The sequence below is a fragment of the Xenopus tropicalis genome, chromosome 3, assembly GCF_000004195.4.
Source record: "Xenopus tropicalis strain Nigerian chromosome 3, UCB_Xtro_10.0, whole genome shotgun sequence".
Classification (NCBI taxonomy): Eukaryota; Metazoa; Chordata; class Amphibia; order Anura; family Pipidae; genus Xenopus; species Xenopus tropicalis.
The window spans coordinates 52,358,605-52,379,616 of NC_030679.2; the positions used below are offsets into that span (position 1 = coordinate 52,358,605).

At 37.4% G+C, this 21,012-nt stretch overlaps 2 protein-coding genes across 5 annotated transcripts in view; both read left to right on the forward strand.

The window, feature by feature from the left end:
- The first annotated feature begins 321 nt into the window (after window positions 1-321).
- On the forward strand, window positions 322-5,084 carry LOC116409536 (tenascin-R-like). The gene is made up of 6 exons (XM_031898203.1): window positions 322-594; window positions 1,131-1,394; window positions 2,050-2,180; window positions 3,162-3,291; window positions 4,095-4,245; window positions 5,033-5,084. Exons 1-6 carry the CDS (start codon window positions 492-494, stop codon window positions 5,082-5,084), a joined length of 831 nt encoding a protein of 276 aa, XP_031754063.1. The 5' UTR covers window positions 322-491.
- An 11,675-nt stretch (window positions 5,085-16,759) lies between these two features.
- Window positions 16,760-21,012, forward strand: part of ptprq (protein tyrosine phosphatase receptor type Q) — a 134,271-nt gene continuing 130,018 nt past the window's right edge. For all 4 annotated transcript variants that reach the window (XM_031898882.1, XM_031898883.1, XM_031898884.1 and 1 more), the window contains exons 1-2: window positions 16,760-17,145; window positions 18,431-18,691. In XM_031898882.1, coding sequence (XP_031754742.1) covers window positions 18,643-18,691 — 49 coding nt within the window. In that variant the 5' untranslated portion in view covers window positions 16,760-17,145; window positions 18,431-18,642. The remainder of the gene's footprint in view (window positions 17,146-18,430; window positions 18,692-21,012) is intronic.

Below are 21,012 nucleotides of genomic sequence, written 5' to 3' on the forward strand. Positions count from 1 at the left end.
CTGATTTTACCTATTATGTATGTGCCTCATATGTGTAATTTTTTCTACACTGATTATTTAATGGGCATCCTACTAGTAATGTATATTGTTTGTAACAACATTATTTATATGAAGCAGTGGTTTACATATAGACTGTTATGTGTGATATATTTTTATTGAGATCTACAATGGTAAGGGGTAAATTTTCCTTTATTTGGATTTATTTTTAATTATAGTAAACAAAATGTAACATTAATTGATTTAATAATTGTAATAAGGGTAAAAGTGCTGATTATTTGTATTGACTGAAGTTATGGGACTGCTTTAACTGACATCTATTAATAGGTATTAGTCCACCACAAAATGTTTGGGCTGAACCTGCAGAAGTAGGAGAGGAACATATAATTCTTTACTGGAAACCTCCACAAGAAATCAATCAGTTCTACATTTCAGTAAAACCTTTGAAGCCTCTTTCTACAGAAGCAACATATTTGGTTAACAAAACAAATTGGATGGAAATTAGTTCATTAGTGCCTGGAATGACTTATAAAATTGGAATTTCTGCAGTGAAAAATGGAAATATGAGTGAAATGGTCTTCATCTATCAGACACTAAGTATGTGTCCATTTTATATATTATTTGTTTTCTTCGGGGATACATGTATTTATTTAAATGTCCCCTAAAGTGAAAATGTTTCATTTTCATTAAATTCTATCCTAAAATCATCCTAAAGGAGAATAGGTAGCCAAGAATAATATTTGACTTTTGTTTAGGTTTCCTCAGAAACCTTTGTATTGTAAACAGCTTCTCTGTTTCCTGTTCACAACTTGAATTGCAGCATCTATTGATATTTTTAGTTAGTTTATTTTTTATGATATAAAGCTTATTAGACCACAGTGGTCTACGTCGATTGACACCTTTAACTTGCAGCAAAAGAATCACAGATATAATTTTGATCATAAGTGCCAGAAGTTGTGCCATCTGGACATACAAACCTACTGATAACATGCATACACTGATTTTGCATGTTGCTAATTATGTGTTATTACATTTCTAATACCTAAAAAAAAGTATATCTGTTTTTGAATGATGCTAAAAACATTTTACTATTGAATAATGTTTGCTTTATGAGCTTCTCTTATGTTTTACAGAGCCAAAGCCTGTCATATTTGTGGTGCCACTAGAACAGCGCACACACGGTGTGACTTTATATGCTCACCTGCCTAATGAGGGAATATTTGACGAAGTATTTATAACAATTAGGAATGGAGCTAACCAAAATATTTCATTTCCATGTAACCCTGCTGGAAGATTCGAACTTAATGACCTTTTTCCAGGCACTGAATATGAATTCAGCATTTATACAAAAAGTGATGGCATGCAGAGCACACCATATGAAACTAGTGTAAAAACGTGTGAGTAATTTAACAATGGGTTTATGTTTTTTGTAGCCAGCTATGTTTAATTTAATTTTGCCTTATTACTACCCAACTGGATAAATTGTTACAGCCAAGAAAAAGTTTAATATATTAGCATTCATGTTTGCAATATATTAAGAATAACTTGTGTGTAAAGAATTGGGACTATTCTAGTGTATTCTTGGGAATTGGTTTGGGGTATCAAGAAAAAAGCACGTACAGTAAAAGCACTTTTATGATTTTCTTTCAGCTAGGCAATACAATATTAGTGGCATACTTTCCCCATTAATTAAATTGCTAGATATATTTTTTTCTGCTAATATGAAGGCCTGATATTACCTAGCAAATCAAAGTAATGCAAAATGTCATGCAGGTCTGGAATGAAGTTAAGCTGCTTGCTTGCATGTAGAGTTTATCATGAATACATGCAGAATCCAATTAAAACACTGTAAGCTTTTTGGGATAGGGAATTTATTCCAGCTATGTATTGAAACTCCTAGCACTCACTGTTTAATGTATATTAACTGTACTCCCTTTGTGTTTATGATTTGGAAATACATTGTGTAAATTTATGGTGCTATATAAATAAAAACAAATACAATATGCAAAAATACTTTTACAGATATATAAAGATGGCAAATTATTATTTTAGGTCTGGCAAGTCCATTTAACCTACGTGAAGGCATGGTCAATGAAACTTCTATTCAGCTAGTTTGGGACAAAGCAGAGGGGAATTTCCAGCAATATGAAATTATATGTCAGAGCAGTTCAAATATTTTTATGGTAAGTATAGTTACACATGTAAATTGAAATGGGGCATTAGCAGCAGTTCTGTGCATCTATCTGAGCCCAAACTCCCCAATGCTACATGTGGGGAGAAAGGATGCAGACAGTTATTTTTAGTGTAGAAAACAAATTGTTAAATCTGAAGTCATCAGCAATGGTGAATTGTAACTACCATTATTGCTAAGAAAAATGAAAAAGGGTTGATAATTCCACCCAGGGTCCGACTGGGGGGTGCAGGGCCCACCGGGGCTCCCGCCCCAGGGGCCCTGCAGGTGCCCCAGCCACGTCCCCTAACCCCCCCAGGGGCCCCCCTTATCCCCCCGCAGGGCCCCCGCCTGACGTCCTCCCCGAGCGCGTATAAATTGAACGCGTCGGGGAGGAACAGTCAGTAGGGGGAGCGCCAGCAAAGGTCGGACTGGGCTGCTGGGGCCCACTAGGGCCGGGGCCCACCGGGATTTTTCCCAGTGTCCCGGCGGCCCAGTCCGACCCTGATTCCAGCCAATTAGTGGCTTCTGAGTTATGTTGTAAAGGGGCTGCAGTGGAAAAAGCCAAGCATATGATTTCTAAAATGGTACCATAAACCATGAGGTGAGAGAAGCAAAAATTATCGTAAATCCTAAATTGTGTTTTGGAAGAGATGGGTGATGGTTTTGTTAGGCTTAATTTCATTTTTTTTAATCTTAACGATTTAAAATTTGAAATCAGAAAGAGAATCTCAATTCTAATGTTACTTAGTGTAAAAGTTGTAGATTATTTTTTTCCTTTTATTAAAAACCCAAGTAGGTATAGCGAAATATGAACACATTTTGCATGCATTAATACAGTGTTGATTGAAAGAAGCATATATCAGAGAAAAAGATCTTACAATGGACCAAGTTCTTTTGTTAGAAGGACCTTTCTCAAGTCTCTGTAGTTGGGTTTCTGATCCACATGGATAGATCACAAGTATTTATTATACAATCTTTTCTGTTATTACAGGTGCAAAAGGTAACTGAGGAGAAAGCCATCTTTTTTCATTTAATCCCTGGTACAGTTTATATCTTTTCATTACGTACTGAAAAGGAGCAGTTCAGGGACAGCATACCTGTTACAGTAGAAATTCAGACAGGTAAGCTTGTGCTTTTCTATGACACAAATTGCTACTAATGATACTAAATAGATTACCACTGATTTATATTTTCTGCTTAATATAAAGTGCAAGGGATACACATAACCTGTATGCAAGAACATTTTTGCTGCTTTTCTTCTGGCATCTAGCTTCTTATCTGTATTAGATTGCTATACTCACTATAACTAAATCTCAATTCAAGTTTAATTGATAGTTTGCATATAAATCCTTTTGTCATATCCAACTATACCACTAACATGGTACCACTAACACAGCCTAAAAGCAGGAAGGGGCAGCTTGAAGCAGTTGCATCAGTATACTGTAAAAACTAAATTGCGCAATCCAAGAAGAAGAGTGATACTTTTGCTTAAAAAAGGCAAATAATCGAAACATTTCCATTGGAAAACATAATGTACAGTAGAACCCCTATAAAGACATATTATGGCAGCCCTCATTGCATCTACAGTATGAATATCCCGATATATTACATTAGCAGGAAATTGCATTCCATATGAAGCCGTACACACAAAACAGCTTTACTGGTTTGGTTATTTGACCTTGGCTATTTGGATGGTTTTTCCACATCCAATCTACTGCAGCAACTTAGTGTCTTACCTGAACATTATAATAAAAAGTAACACGCACAGTTACAAGTATCTTACATTTAAATGAATGCGCTTACTGCTTAAACATGAAGGAGTTTTCCAGAGTTATTCTCAGATACTAAAAAATGCAATTTGATTAATTCTTATAGTGCTACTAACCATTACTTTTAAAAATACATTTGTTTTCTTTGATAACAGTTCCAGCTCCCCCAGAATACCTAAATTATACCAAAGATACAGGGTCATTATGTTTCCATGGGTTAAGGGCATTAGGCCAGCTTGATGGCTATTTAATTTTTATGACTTCTGAAGACTTCAACAGAACGGAAATATTGCCTCCTACTCAAAGGTATTCATTATCAATTATAGTTCTCTGGTTCTGTTTGCTTTTTAAAACTGCATTTATATTATATGTGACAAGGCTTGTTTTTAGAATGGAAACATGTTTTTGCCTTTTTGTGGCTGAATGTAGCTGAAAAGCTCCATTTATAACTTGTAAACAAAAATACATGTTCAAAATTGGGCAACCATATGTACTGTATGAACACATCACTTCTCCAACAATTTCAATACAACTCTGATCTAGTTTGGTTTAACTGATTCATTATCTATGGCTTTATGGATTGCAGCCTATCTCACTGGGGCCTATTAATAAATGGTCTCTTTTCATGCTGAGTATGCCCCATGTAGCACCTATCTGCCATGCAGTACCATTGTAAATGGTCCCATTGTTTTTTCTGAAGAGATTTGATTTAATTATTTCATTACCGCAGCAGTCTATATAGGGAGCAAAACTACAGTGCAACATGCTGTATTTTTTGCAGGAAAGAAAATAATAGATAAACTCTGTCTTATTAGGTGCTGTCTTTACACACCAAATATAAGCAGAAAAGAAGGAAAACAGACAGAATTTCTGTGTATGACAGGTGCAGGGATTAGCAGAGAGAGACACCACTTATGAACTGGGAGGAAAAGCGAGTCTATCAGCAGTGTTCAAAATGAATGAAAGTGGCATAATTTTAGGTAGAGGGAGTTAACATCGTGTGTTACAGTAAATATTGAGGATATGATGAGAGTATGGATGAGTATTTTCTTGTCTCTTCTGTGATGAATGGACAAATGTTTCTGAATTGAAGGCAGCAAGTTTCTGCAAGCTTCTGGATGAGAGCAGAGTCAAGATGCAAGTAAAATTTGTAAAGATTATCAGTTTTGTCCAGGCAAAAAGAAGACATATACAAAGCAATTTCTGAAAAGGAGGGCAGACCAATAACCATATTAAAAAGTTGCTTAGAATGATATTATCTTTCCTGATGCAAAATTATAAATTTTGATTTTCATTGTACAGGTCTGGGACCTGTTATCCAGAATACTCAGGGCTTGGGGTTTTCTGGATAAGGGGTATTTTCTTAATTTGGATTTCCATACCTTAAGGGGCAGATTTACAAAAACTCTACAATTTATCATTTTTTTAATTTTAAAATTCGACTAAATTCAACTAAACTTTCCTTGAATTTCGGACATTTACTAAAAAAATCCGATATAAAAGTCTGTGAGAAAAATTCACAGCAACTGCAACTTTTTTTGAATTGTCGCTGCAAAAAACTGAAAATTTTGGAATTGTCACACCAAAACCTCTACTTTATTAAATTGTCACACAAAAAAAAAACCCTCTAAAGCAGTGTTCCCCAACCAGTGGCTCAGGAGCAACATGTTGCTCACCAACCCTTTGGATGTTGCTCCCAGTGGCCTCAAAGTAGGTGCTAATTTTTTAATTACTGGCTTCGAGGCAAGTTTTAGTTGCATAAAAACCAGGTGCACTGCCAATCAAAGTAGACTGCCAGTCCACATAGAGGCTACATAATAACCATCACAGCCCTTATTTGGTACCTGTAGGTAAATTTTTCATGCTTGAGTTGCTCCCCAACTCTTTTTACATTTGAATGTGGCTCACTGGTAATAAAACTTTAGACCCCTGCTCTAAAGTTTGAAACAAAAGAAGGATCTTTAAGGAAAGGGACCTCTGCCATTGACTTATGCTTGAGCTTTTAGTTTTAGCTGGCGAATTGTCAGATTTCGATTTTTAGCCATTTTAACGCTTAGTAAATCTTGAACAAATGCAACTTTTTTTTACGACTTTTAGCACTGAAAATCCGAATTGAGAAAAAAAAATCTGATGGTTGATAAATGGGCCCCTAAGTCTACTAAAACATAGGGGGCGATTCACTAAGACACGAATGCGTATTCTTGCCATTTTTTTCGCGCCCAAGCGCAAAGTTTAAAATAGTCAGTACAAAAATTTCGTGACTTTCGGATCTCCAATACGATATTATCGTGAGTAATACGATTTAATTTCGTAAGCATTGGGATATTTGCGATCTTCAGAAAATTTTTGTTTCCAATCCGAATTTGTGATTCGAATTCGTGGATTAGTAAATCTGCCCCATAATGTAAACATTAAACCCAATAGCATTGTTTTACCTCCAATGAGGATTAGTTATATCATAGTTGGGATCAAGTATAAGTTAATGTTTTATTACTACATATAAAAAGGAATGACTTTTTTAAAAAATTCAAATATTTAATTAAAATGGAGACTATTGGAGATGACCATCCCATCATTTGGAGGTTTCTGAATAATGGATCTCATACCTGTTTTTAAATAAATATGTTTTCCTTATATATGCTACTGATGTTGGGTTTAATTCCTAGCAATTATACTGTTAATGGACTTTCAGCTGGAACTGAGTATCTCATAAGTATAGTCACCACTAGTCACCACAAGAAGAGCTCTCCTACAGTTATACATTTTACCACAGGTATGTCTATACTGTATTTGTAGCTTACTCTTTTAATATTTAACTTAAATATAAATGTGCATATGTCATTAGGAATGTTTATTACTTTTCAGTACATTTTTTATGTTCAGGAAATACGGGCAAGTATTGGAGAGTGCCATATAAATGTTTTTTTCCGCAAAGATCAAATGTGTCAGCTTGTAGATAAAATACTGCACATGTGCATAATCTTTTCTTAAGTATGTTTGGAATGTTTGAATTTGATGCTGTGTCTGGTTCAGGGATTTAATTTATGGTTAACATGTAAGACACAAATTCTTAGTAAGTTACTGTGCCTGTGTACACCCTTATCTTCAGATACCCATCTCCATTAAGATTCTGATTTATAAATGACTTTTGACTCGGGGGACACTTGTTGGTTTGGCTGCCAAATGTATTGCCATACCACAAGGGAATGCTTGGCACCTTGGGGTGGACACACTACACAATATCAAACTCTTTGGCCTGTTGGCCAGTCAGTCACATAACTGTAGGTTGATATGTTTAAAAACAAATTTAGTTTGCAGGTTCAAAATTTTCAGAACAATTCAGTATCTGCAAACAAATAATTGTGATTACCGTATATACTCGAGTATAAGCTCACCTAATTAAATCAAAAGTACCCACATGCAGTTCTTCTCAGGCTTATGTACAGTCATGAATGAAAAAATAAAAAAGAGAGAGGGATGTACTGGTCTCTATATTATGAGAGGTTTACATAACTTGCTAAGCTCTATGGCTAGTGGCACAGTAGTTGTTTTACCAAATTTATATAGAATAATTTTGTACTCATTGAAGTGACATCCAGAACAGCAATTTACTGTATTTAAAGAATACAGAAATGCCATATTTAGCTATTGGATTAAAGATTTTGTATACCGGTATATGGATGCTTTTCATGCTGCACCATTGAGGGGCTTATACTCGAGTCAATACGTTTTTCCAGTTTTCTTAGGTAAAATTAGGTACCTCGGCTTATATTCGGATCGGCTTATACTCGAGTATATACGGTAATTGGACAGATTTGATAATCTGAGATCCCATCTAATTGTAGTGTATATAGAGTCACTGGATAGCAACAATACAGTATATGCCATAATCTAAGGATTTTGCCTAAATAGCAAATATCAGATCTGTAAATGTTTGCCAATCCAATTTTTCATTGTTAAGATTTTGTTTAAAGTCATGAAGCTAGGTAACATTTTACTTATTTGTATATAATGTGACCATCGTACCGACGATGCTCCTTTGTAGAAAGATGTATTCTGCCTACAAAACAATACAGTAGTATCTGTATCAAGTTATATAGAAAAATGTAGATATTAAATAATTAAATTGTATTAATAATGCCATTTATATAATTCAAGTATATTGATAATGTTATTCAGATCCTGACCCACCATCAGCTTTGCAAGTATTGAGACAAGAGGAAAATTCTGTTAGCTTTTCTTGGAAACTTCCAATGGGGAGATATGAATACTTTGAGGTAAGACTTTATTTATTACTTTTGTGTCATTATTAAGTTAAAAAAAATCAACAAAAAAAACTAAAACTAAAAACAGATTTTTCTAAAAAATAAATAAAAAATAAATTAAAAAAAATAAAAAATATATAGATATATATATAGATACCATATCTAGAGCTTTCATTTTAACTTGTCTAGTTGATATATATTTACCATTATTATTTCAAATTATTTCTTTTAAATATTTCTAGAGAGCACCAGCACTGCATTACTTTCAAGAAAAAGTTCATAAGGGTCTTTGGCAACAAAGTGCAATAAATGGCTGCAATCAACCATTTTTATGTAATGCATGCTGCCATCCCCTGGTTCCAAATTGCTGCAGGTTTCTGTACTCCATTTTTAGATTTGTTATAAATTTGATTAAGTGATTATCATTGATCTTTTTTATTTAATTATTACAATTGCAGTAACATTTGTATTTGCAGTAGTATTGTTCTTCCTCTGTTTTGGCTCTCATACTATGGCCCGCTCCCCGCTGCTTCCTCCGGCTCCCCCCTATGTCCTCCCGCTCCCCACTGCTTCCTCCGGCTCTCCCATGCTTCCTCTGGCTCCCCACTGCTTCCTCCGGCTCTCCCATGCTTCCTCTGGCTCCCCACTGCTTTCTCCGGCTCTCCCAGGCTTCCTCTGGCTCCCCGCTGCTTCCTTCGGCTCCCTGCTGTGCCCTCGTGTCAGATCATAGTGGGGGCCGGGTAAATTACCTTGTGGGGCAATAGTTTGAGGATGCCTGCAATAGACTATGGTTCAACTATATGGCAGCACAAGAATGTGTTTTGACACAAGTACATTTAATGAATGCAACATTTGTCTCTGTTTTAGTGTTACCTCACTTGCTGCTGTGTTTGTAAGTGACCTTTTATTCCAACACAATTTCAAATACAATATTAGACTTATATTTTTCTGCATAGTTCTTACTGGCGCAGGATACCTTGCTGTATCTCCTTTTGATGTTCAGAACATGTGATTTCTGCAGCACTGGGAACACCATTTTTTAAAAAAATTCTATTGTACAATACAAGTATTTGACACTCAGCAATGTTTTTCGTTAAAAAAAAATTAAATTTCAGAAAAAAGAGTCCTAATTGCTGAGTTTTTTTGTGAAGATGTACATTATGTTAATGCCTAAAACATTTTTTGTATGCATACTAGTGTCATGTGTGCCTTTTACCATCACTTTTAACTGGTAATTAATAAAATGCAAAGTGTTTGTGCTTCTATTTTATTCTGGCTTTAATAATAGAAATGCCCAGCCAGCTTGAAATGTGTTCTTTAAAAACCAATTGAACTGTTTATTAAACTTTAATGCGTCAGGAAACAGTATGCCAGTTGCTTAGCAAATTTCACTAACTTAGCCAAGATCATTTTACTAATCATGCAACATTTATCAATCTAATTTACCATCTTAGTGCTGTAAATGAAAAAAAGAACTACATTCAAATACAAGCACTTGTATTCTCTATTTTTTTTAACATTTTCGCATTGCCTTGATGGAGTTATTTTACATAATACTGTAGAACTTGGCCTCTTTACCCTTTAGAATTTAGTAGCATTTCTCAAGTTCATCAGGTTCTCATTGTACATATTTAAAAGCCAACTATCTATTTTTCAATTTACTGTTTAAAAATTAAAGGTGATATAAGGATTTAAGCTCTCACACAGAGACTTTATACCCTGTGATGTAAAAGTTAACTAAGTAGAAGTTCGGTGGGGATTTTCACCACTGATTCCATGCAACTTTTGTTTACTAATTCTGACAACAGTTATTCTTAAGTATTAAAAATGTAGCTGGCTAGCGTAATAGTATTGATGAGTGACATTTTTCATGTATGGATTCGCAGCGAATTTCTGCATTTTGCCATTGGCGAATTGTTGTGCAGAATTTTTAAATGATTTAAAAAGTTATCTTTTTTTCCTTAAGATAATGCTTATATTATATTCATTTACATTATATTGCAATTATATTTTTATTAATTTGTCTTTGTGTTTTTCAAATGTGTTGTGTTTTTAAAATATTTTAAAATGGCCTCTCTTTTACTCATATCTGGTACAACTTTGTGGGGGATCCTACATTTCAAAAATAGTTTACAGCATTTGTGGCCGGTAAAATTTATTTAAAGGGGAAGGAAAGTCATAATAGCTGAGGGGGAAGAAGCGTGAAGAGAATCGCTCCACTGTGCTTGCTGGAAGACCCTCAAGCCAGTGCAGATTTCTGCTAACAGGAGTACTTTTCTTTTTAATTTATTTCCTTTATTACTGCTTTTTTAAAAAAAAAATTTGATAGTCACAATATCTCTTTTTTAAACAGTATATTTTTTAAACAATATCTTTTGTCATTAGTCCTATTTTCATTTAAATAAAATTATTATAATAGTATGTTCATACTTGCAAAAATGGTTTCAAATGACATTTGAAATCTATGGTTTTTGAAGGAGAAGGAAAGGCTAATAAAGAGTTAATCTCAAGCTGCAGGCATACCTTCAGTTGTTTCAATAGTGCCCTTAAGTCTCCCCATATTTCACCTGTTCAGATGATCAGAAGCCAAACAGGAAGAAAAAATGCTGAGCTGTGTAAAGAAAGTTCCCATAATGCCTCACTCTTGCACAGACACCCAGACCAAGTAAACATGCTCAGTTAGTAAGACAGTGGGGCACATTCATGCGAGTTTGAATCCCGAATGGGATAAATTCGGATTGGATACGAAAATTTCTGAAGATTGCAAATATCACGAATATGCTTCCGAAAAAAATTGTATTAGTCACGAAAATATCGTATTGGCGATCAGAAAATCATAAAATTTTCGTATCTGAACGATTGTAAAATGCAGGAAAACCGTTCCGACTTTGATCCTTCTGTGCATGATTTTGGAAGCCTCCCATAGGAATCAATGGCACTCTGCAGCTCCAACCTGGCCCAAGGAAAGTCACGATAACGAAGCTTGAATGAATCCGAGACTTTCATACTCGGTGCAACAATACGATTTTGTAACGAAAATTTTGTCGCAAAGTACAAAAAACTTGCGTAACATATGAAAAAGTCGCGCAAGGTATGAAATTGTCACAAAAAATTTGCTCCTTATGAAAAAAACGCATTCACACGCATTTGGAGTATGTGTGGATTAGTAAATGTGCCCCTATGAGTCAGCTTCCTGCTGATTGGCTCAGATCCACATTCCTAAGGGGGAAGGTGAGTTCTTAGCATTCTTGAGGGAGAGGGGAGCAGGAGAGAGGAGACAGCAGAAAGCTGCGTGTCTCTGGCACAGGAATTACAGACACAAGAAATCTTTTCACAGATAAGTCAGTGCAGCATTTCTGTGAGTGCTTATGGCTGTATTTACATAGACCTTTCTGATAAAGCTTACTTAGTTTTTACCTTTCTTTCTCCTTTAAGAAACAGGTTTACTAGGAGACAATTTAAAAACACATTTGATTAATGACTGTTCTTATAATTGCATTTCTGGTATCCACTTTTCAAAGAACCATGAAAGCTCCCATCAATAACAGTAAAACGTTATACTTTCATATGCACCACTCACATTTTAATTGTTTTTAATTTGTTTTTAATTCCTTAGTACCTCACATTCTTTTCTGTGTTCAAAGAAAACATAAATTCTAATTACTTAACATCTGGTACATAGACCGATATGAGTGTGTGTTCCAGTAATGCATAGAGTAAAGTATATGTATATGTTTTGCCATAAATCTGGAGTGTTTTGTTTTGTGCCTGCTCTCCCAATGCTGAAATTACCTTAACTGTTTATAATTTATACATTAAACAGATGCACTAAAAGATATTCATAATGTGGGTACAAAAAGATATATGAAACTGTGTGTATGGCCAGCATTGTAAACAAGTCCAATACATGCGGCCCCCTCATCAGATGCAGCTACTGTTTATTGGTGCCTATATCCACAAAACACTAGAGCCACACAGAGAACAGATTAGAACAAATAACATTAGAGGCTATTATAGACAGCAGGGGATCTATTTCACATGTAAAACATTAAAAAACCAGAGGCTACCCCTTTGGACATGAGAAACTGGACTTTTATTCAAAACATTTTTGTTTCCTTAAGTCTTGGAAGTCAAAATCACAGCAAGCAGGCAGATGCCATGACAATGGCAGCGTCAATGTTGTTCTCCTAACCCCCCCCCACTACCCCAGTATACAAACTTCAAACCTTTGTTGAATTCAAAGTCCGCAGCCAGTTTATTCACAAAACATAAAACATTGAGATCATTATCAATATCATAATTTAATCATAATATGGTAACATTGAATTACTTCACAACTTAATAACATAATAACAATAAGCCGCTAAAGGCTGCAATTTTGTGGGAGCTATTCCTGCCCCCACCAACAATCGGATCCCTGAGGCTAGCTGCCCCCTTTAATCTGGCAACCACACCCCCCACTTACAACTGACCTGTGGCCAAAATCCTTAGCCTTAGACCTAACCTTCCGCCACGGGCGTTCTGGCATAATGCCTTATGTCGGACACGCCCACCCAACCGAAAGCTACAAGGCCTTTTCAATCCCATCATCTTAGTCAATGTTGAAGATGTCCAACCATCCAACAGGTTTATCCCAACCCCCCGTTAATAACCGGGTAACCTACTTTCCATCTCCCTGTGTCTGGCCACCACTCCCCCGAAGTGCGGGACTAAGGCACATATCAGCTCATTCACCTTCCTTCTGCTCCTTTCCATCGCTTCTGGATTCCTTGCCCTTAGCTACCACAGCCTGTCAACCATCTCAGACCACACTATTATAACCCCTAAAAACCGAGATCACAGCCTATCAATCTTCTTTTTCATCCTCCACACCAGCTCCTTCTGCGCCACGACTCCCATGTCATTGCCGCCTACATGGAGCAAACATATCTGGGGTAGCCTCAGTGACTGCTGTCTCGGTCACCTTGTCAAATAAGCCTGGCCCCCGTAAGCCTCGAAAACCACACCATATTACTTTCACTTGGCCCTCTGGAAAGCCCAGCTGTGGATGATCCCACTAAGCCGGCCCTTGCTACCTCAGTAGCCACCCCAATGCAGAACAAATGTGTCCCGTATTGCCTAGGGTCCCCGCCAGCCTTTCTAGACCTGACTTGAACACTGTAGTGAATTGGTACCGGATCAGTGGCTTCCCATTCTCATGAATTAACAATGGGCCAGCCATCGATGGACACAATTGTAAAAACCTTTGTGGGCATCCCCATTGGCATTTGGTTCCCCTGTCCAGGTTACCTAATCTGATCTGCCTGTCTTTGCCCCATCTGCCATACCCATATGTCTGTTCTGCCACCGACACTTCCCCACTTACCTATGCTGATGGTGGTGTGCAGAATGCTGGATCACTCCTCATAGGTAAGCACCAAAAACCTACACTGCCAGATGCATTGGTAAACAATTGAATTTCTTCATTAGAGACCTCTTCACACTGCCATTGGAGTCTCTTAAAAATTGGGCCCAAATCCACAGATCTCCCTTGACTTCCTTCGAAATCCACAAATGATGATGCCCTTCCTTACCCCCTGCCATTTGCCATCGTAAATGCCGGCAGAAGACCCTTCACATAGGGATCACCTTCGCCTTCCGTCTGTCTAGCAGCTTCTCTACCCCTTTGCATAGGTCGCCCAGCTAATCCTCAGGTAATTTGGCCAGTCCTGCAACAGTCTCTATCTCTAGGCCCAGAAAACACAGGCACGTTGTTGGACTCAATGTTTTGTTAGGGGCCAGTGGCACTCAAATTCCACTGCAATCTCTTACAAAACCTCCAATAGAAAGGCACTGCCTGTCCAACACACAAAAAATCATCAAGGTAATGCACTATATTCCTGGACCCTGCTTGCCTTCTCACCGCCCATTCCAAAAAGCAACTGAACCTCTCAAAATAGAAACTGAGCAACCCTTAGGCAGACATAGATAGAATTTTAAAATGGTGGATCAGCCAGAACTTGCCTGGCTCATTCTTGGGGACCACCCCCAAGGGAAAAATTTGCAATTTGTTTAATAATTGGTTAGGCATACTGCCATCTGCCCCAACTCCACCTCCTTTCTAATCTTGATTCATGCTACGTCAGGGTTCCTGTCAAATTACTTTAAATTCCAGTGTACCTGCCCTGCCGCAGCTGGAAAGGGATCCTAGCACCGAAGAGAAACCCATCTGCAAGGAACTCCCTCTTACTGTATTGATTTAGCCATGGCTGCATTGCGCCTAACTTCACTGGGGTCCTCCCCTTTGGTAGCCTCTGTGCCCCTTGCACTCGCATTTCTTAAAGCACCTACTTTAGGGTTGGGCTCCACTACATCTTGAGCACTTGTACTTGCACTATGTGCCCCATTTGCATTCCACTTCCTTATATTGCCAGCAACAACCCAATCTATGAGCCTGTCCCCCACTGACGGGCCTAGGAAAGGGCAATGTTTTCTATTCCATGATAAGCCTCATCCACAAGGTCTTGGCAACCTGGTCCCATCTCATCCATGGGTTAACAGAGTGGCACTGCCGAAATTGCTCATCTTAGTGCCACCATGCTAACCCGCCGCATCCCAGATTCCTTCTAGGTAACAAAACAGGGCTCATCACTTCTCAGGGTTTTATCTCATATGACAATGACCAGGATGCAAAATGCCCTCAAACAAGTTTTGGGGATCTTCCCATACCACTTGTCCATTTCTTCTTCATTTTTCCCATCTGAAAGATTACCTGGTGCTCTAGTGGGGCAGCAGCGGGGACGCATGCTGACACCATCGTGGGGATGCCTGCAGCCTTCTCGTGCACTACGTGCGCTTGCATGAGTCCTCTTTGGTGTGCCATCTCACCAATAAATAGTATGCACCGATCTGCGGCAAAGATGATGTGCCCCTCCCCTTGTGCCTTACTTTTTCATGGCCCACTGGTCACTGCAGTTCCAAGGCCGTCAGTCTCTGCTCCCGAGTTGTTTCTCACCGTGGCCGAGCCTCTTGTTTCCTACTTGATCCCCCGGGCTCCACTCCCACCTGCCACTGCTGCAAAGGCTCTGCTCTCTTCTGCTGAGTCCTGCCACCTCCTTTCTCTTCTCAGTGACCTAGGTGAGCAAACACAATGGCAACACTCCCCGGGCAAGGAGCTGTTTGAATTCCTGGCTCCCGACCCTCATCTCACCTTGTAAGCCTTTAAGCTGACCTGGGCCGTGTCTGTTTGCTTCTTGATCTCCTCCACCTCCTGGGACTGCCACAATGACCATGTGACTGGCCGTGTCTCCCTTCCTGGCTTCTAGACTGCCAACTGCAGCCTCTGTACTCCTTGCTCTGCGCTGTTCTTGCTGCCCTGAGCATGCTCTCCCCGCCGAGGCTGCATTGCCTGCTCTACCGGCAATGAGCTCCTCTACTTCCTCCTGTCTTGTGGTGGACCCGGGCTAAGGCATTCTGGTGGCCTGGTCCTCCTCTTGGGTCTCCGGGGCTCCCCTTGTAATGCTCCCTCCGTGCTCTGGGTCGAAGGTGCTGCCGCTCCTATCTGGCAACACATCAATATCACCATCAATTCCCGGAAAGGTTTTGCCATCCTGACCTGCAAATTTTGTATAATTCCAAAATCTTGTGTGTTCACTATCTAGCTAACATCTAGGAGGTGCCAAATAGAAAGTGAAAGTAATAGTGATTAAAAATCTGAGATGTCAATAATATGTTGCCTGCTCCACCTCTATTCCTCAGGCATAGAGGCGGGGCATGTAATATATTATTAACAGGTCAGACTTTAATACAGGTATGGATGATTTAATAAAAAAAAGAGTTTGGGTTTCATGTTTAATTTGCAAAGGACTTTTTGTTATAATGATTATTATGTGCGGGTGACAGGTCTGCTTTAATTGAAAAGCACCTCTCACATAAAAATTGTTTACCCCACTGCAGTTGTGACCTCAAAAAACCCAGGACACTTTCTTAGATTGCGCATGTGTGTGACATAGAATCCAGGTGCTGTTCAATATATGCATACTGCCACCCAAATTCTACATCAAACAAATGCACATTTTAAGCAAGTGTCCTGGACTGCCCTGGGACAGTCAATTTAATGTGTGCATACACAAGCCTCAGCATGGCTATTGGTTCCGATAGTAGAAATCTGGTGCAGGCCGCCAAAGTACTCATCCATGAGGCATATTTTTCAACTGAGGCTTTTTCAGACCTTAGCTGTAGCCTGGAAAACATTTTGTAAGCAATAGGTGACCTTTTATGCAGTGCAAATTCATTTTCTGGGGATGAATGATTCAGTGGGGTAGAATGTCGTTTGATTGCTCATTTAAATACTTTCTGTTGTATTGATAAAAGCAGAAAATACTTTGATCAGTAGGTCAATTAATTACACACTTTTCATAACTGGAAAATGTCAAATTGCTGCATTCTCCAGTTTAATATTTTACAAGGCAACAAACATGTTTTAGTTGTTTGAACTAGAGTCAATGCAAAGAGTTGTACTTTCAATTGGCCACCCTTATTCTACATTTCTTTCTTGGAATAACAAAAAACACTTATGCCTATAGCACGTGGGGTAAAATGTTGGTGTTTTCAATTTTGGAATTTGTTTGGAATGGTGTTTGGTCCTACCATACGTCTGTGTTTAGTGGGAATCATATGAAAACTTCTAAACATAATTTGTGATATAATTATATTTTTGTAACTACTTGTTTTCTTGAAATTTGTATAAGTTGCATGATAATTTTTTCTCAACATCATTTACTTAAAATATTTTGACAGCTTACCTTCCACCCAGCAAACAGCAACAGCCTCTCCAAGATAACTACTGCTGCTAATGAAGTAAAAGTAAAAAACCTTTTGCCTGGTGTAGAATACAGATTTCAACTTAGGACCATTAATGGGAAAGCGGCTAGTGTGCCTTTAGAGAAATTAATTAGCACAAGTAAGTATGAAGCCTGTGTAAAAATGCAGTTGTAATTATAAAGCAGTTATAAAACATTTTTGCAGTTTTCTCCAAGGCAGTATGGGGCCGATTCACTAAAGGTTGATAAAACAAGCGCTATTTATAACGTGTTAAAAATGTTATTGCTTCTTATTTTTTGCGGCTTAACGCTCGATTCACTAAAAGGACACGTGTCATAATTAAGGAGCGATGTTCTTTGTGTTATTTAACTAGCAATGACCGATTTTACACATATTTTAACGCATGCGCGATAATTTCCGCCGTGTGCGAAAAATGACATGCGAAATGAATTTGATGAATCAGTACTTATTTATCGCGTGCTTTTTAACGCAAAAAAGCATGCGATAAGTGTTATCGACCTTTAGTGAATCGGCCCCTATAATTCTTAGTACTGTATTCTTTTGTTTTAAAAAAGGGTGGAAATTGCCAGTAACAAGGTCACAAGATGGGGTGTTATATATAACGGGGTGTAGAAAATAAGACATTAAAAAGTTACAACAAGGGGCTGTCCAATTGAAACTGGTCTGTTCGTATAATGTCTCGACGCTCCAGCAAATTATATGCAGGCTTTTTGCAGTGCATTGCAAAAGTATTCAAACCCTTGACAAATTCAATTGAAAACATTTACTGAAGTGTTATTATTTCAAATCACTGAAACTCAAATTCCTTTTTTTATTGCAAAAACAAATCTTATTAAAAAATGTAGTCCCCACATGGTGAAATCTTTTGGCATATGTTTGTGTGTGCAACCAATGGTTGTATATTGTTAGTAGAAACTGGTCAATTACAAAATATAGATTAGACCATGGCTGGCATATAGGTGCTTCTAGATGGTGGTCAACATGACAGCTAATTGTCTAAGTGTGGGGAATGTGTGGGGAGCAAAGGAATGGCTTTATCTTACCCACCTGGAACTGCTGGAGATCATAAACATTACAACCTATGGCAGACTGAGCTTTTCCTGGACAGTTTATAATTTTAATGCACCATGAACACATGCCCTGAGTAAAGTGATCTGCTTGCAAATTGTTTTATAGAAATGTCCCATTGAGGGAGTTTTTATTCCAATAAAAGGAAAAAAAACCTACTAATTATATTTGTGAAACAGATACCAGATATAACTTATCATTGTCACCTGTTAAAGATGGATGAGTTTGTAAAATGATTTGTAGTTGCATAAATTTTGCTCCAGTTTTTCTTTATAAAAGTTTTTTTTAAATCTAAATTTACCTTTTCTAAGAATGTACTTTCTCTTTTATTGCAGGACCAGCTGGAATTTGTGGTCTTACCATAAAATCAGCAAATACTTCTTCAGCAACCTTAACTTGGGATCACAGTGAAAGCAATTTTACACATTACAGAATAATACTATCTAACCAGACATTTTTAAGAGAATATAATGTTTCTGATCCACTCACACATTATACTGTATCAAATTTAACCCCAGGTGCCATTTATCGTTTTACAGTTCAGAGAATGAAAGGAACTGTTAAAGGTGCTCTCACATATATAAAGCTGGTCACAGGTATGTGTTTGCCATTATTCTAATTATTTTAGTGGTATTGCTGGTCTAGTTATACTTATCATCCAGATGCTTAATTTCAGCAGTACAGGAAATGCTACCCACTGATTAGGAACTCAGTGTTACTAGAACCAGAACAAATGTAATACCTGTTATTACCTTATTACTTTATATTATTGGTTTGTACTAAATTTTTTTTACATACATTAAAAAGGGGGCTGTGAAAATGGGACAATTTTGCAGCTGCAAATAGAACAATATGCAATACAGTATGTCATTGGTTGCCATGATTTGCTGCCCAGGTGTAAATTCACCCAGTGTTTTTGAATGATCCCAGGTTGTTTATTATGACAACCAACAAATGTATTTTCTTTTAGCTGTAATATTGGTGGGTAGGCAGCCGTCTCAGTGCATTGTCTGAGTCTAAGGGGGAGACTTACTAATCCACGAATGGTCCGAAGGTGTCTTAATGCGTTTTTTCGTAATGATCGGTATTTTTGCGACTTTTTCGTATATTTTCCGCAACTTTTTCGTCGCCATCGCGAAAAAATCAGATTGGTTTTTCCGCCATTTACAATCGCTCAATAAGAAAAATTTTAGACAGCAACGAAATAATCGCGCAAAATACGATAAAGTCGCAGCGGCGACGAAAAAGTCGTGACAAATACAAAAAAATCGCGACGGAGCTAAAGTTGCTAAATTTTTAAAAAGTTTTCAATCCGATTTTTTCCCTTTCGGGATTCGGATTTGTGGATTAGTAAATCTCCCCCTAAGTCTCAGAAAAAGCAAGCGCTACATATTAGAACTGCTTTCAGATAACCTATTGTTTCTCCTACTCCCATATACAGTACATATCTACGCTCAAAATTGCTATTGCTTGATCTTAAAATGATGTCTGTATGTATTGACACAGCACATATAAGCAAACCTGAAATTACCACTGTGTAACACCTTGTAGAGGCAGTATCTTCTAAGGTTTCTCTGCCTTAATAGTTGCACTTGCGTGCGATTCCCTACACTGGGCAGGTGCAATAGTGATTGGTACAAATACGTGCAGGTGTAGGTGCAGGTGGGAAGGTATTTAGGGGCAACCTTTAATAAATGGCATCAATACATGCAACAATTGAATCAATGTTTGCTCAACTATAATTGTGGCTGTGGTTTTAAATGAGTGATGAGATATATATACATATTCTTATATAGAGGCTAGCATCATGTGGTGGAGTCCAGTCATTCATCTCTTCTAGATAAGACTCCCACCAACCTATATCTGTAAAAATAAAAGATTAATTGCAGTTCATTTATTATCAACTGCTTTGCCTTTAGGAATATGAACATTATACTGAGAATTTAAGGATCACATTTTCTTTCAACTGATAATTTAAGCCATTTCCTAGAAGCGTTACACTGGTAACTTTAATGAGGTTAAGCTGAAAACTTCAGAAAAGGACCCTTTTTGACTCTGACTCCTTATTTTTCAATACATTACTTATATTTTTGCCAACAATTACATTAAGCACGCCAACTTTCAAAAGTAAAAAATAGCTTTTTGCAACATTCAATTCATATTGTATGTTAGATAATAAAAATTAAGTGATTTAATGTGTGCCAGGAATAAGGGATGTCAGCTTCATAAGGATGCAATAAGTATTGAAGTTTAACTAAAGGGAGTTACTTTTTGACTTTTAGCAGCAATTAATCATCATGACTCTTTTTCCACTCACCCTTTATGCCTTATTACTTGAGTTCCCCCTCTAGTTAAGTCAGTTTTTTTTAGTTTATCTGCTTGGCTGTCTTATCATTGGAGTTTCTCGTTAAAATGTTATTCTAATTTTTTTTTATATGTTTTGCAATGTTTACATGATGACATTGTTTCAGTTAAGAAAATTTGTTAAACAGTATCTATCACATTTTAAGGAAAAAAAATGTTGTGGCATGCTTCCAGGAGAATAAACAAAAGGGCTGCCATTTCTGTAGGACGCTTCATTCAAACATGCATTGACATGATCAAATAGAATACAGAATAACCCAAGATTATTTATATGATGTTAATGAACAATACTTCGCCACTGGAAAAAATGGTGTTGCCAAACTGAAATTTTTAAGGTTTATCTTTTAATTGAAAAAAAATTAAAATTCCTTAGAATTTAATTGGAGATGTATTTTCAACATTCAACCAATTTTTTTTCTTTTTAACAAAAAGAGTTCCCAAGCTCTCCAAAATAGGCATTACAAAGTTAAAGGAAAATTTTATTTGAAAAAAGGCGATACGGCGATGCAGGGGAAGCATCCACTATGCGACGACGATTGGATCTAGAAATCAA

Bases quoted from the DNA above. Each gene is read 5' to 3' on its own strand.
- LOC116409536 (XM_031898203.1), top strand. From the start codon at position 492: ATGGAAATTAGTTCATTAGTGCCTGGAATGACTTATAAAATTGGAATT. The intron at 595-1,130 runs GTATGTGTCCAT...TATGTTTTACAG, and splicing joins CTTCATCTATCAGACACTAA to AGCCAAAGCCTGTCATATTT. The intron at 3,292-4,094 runs GTAAGCTTGTGC...CTTTGATAACAG, and splicing joins TACAGTAGAAATTCAGACAG to TTCCAGCTCCCCCAGAATAC.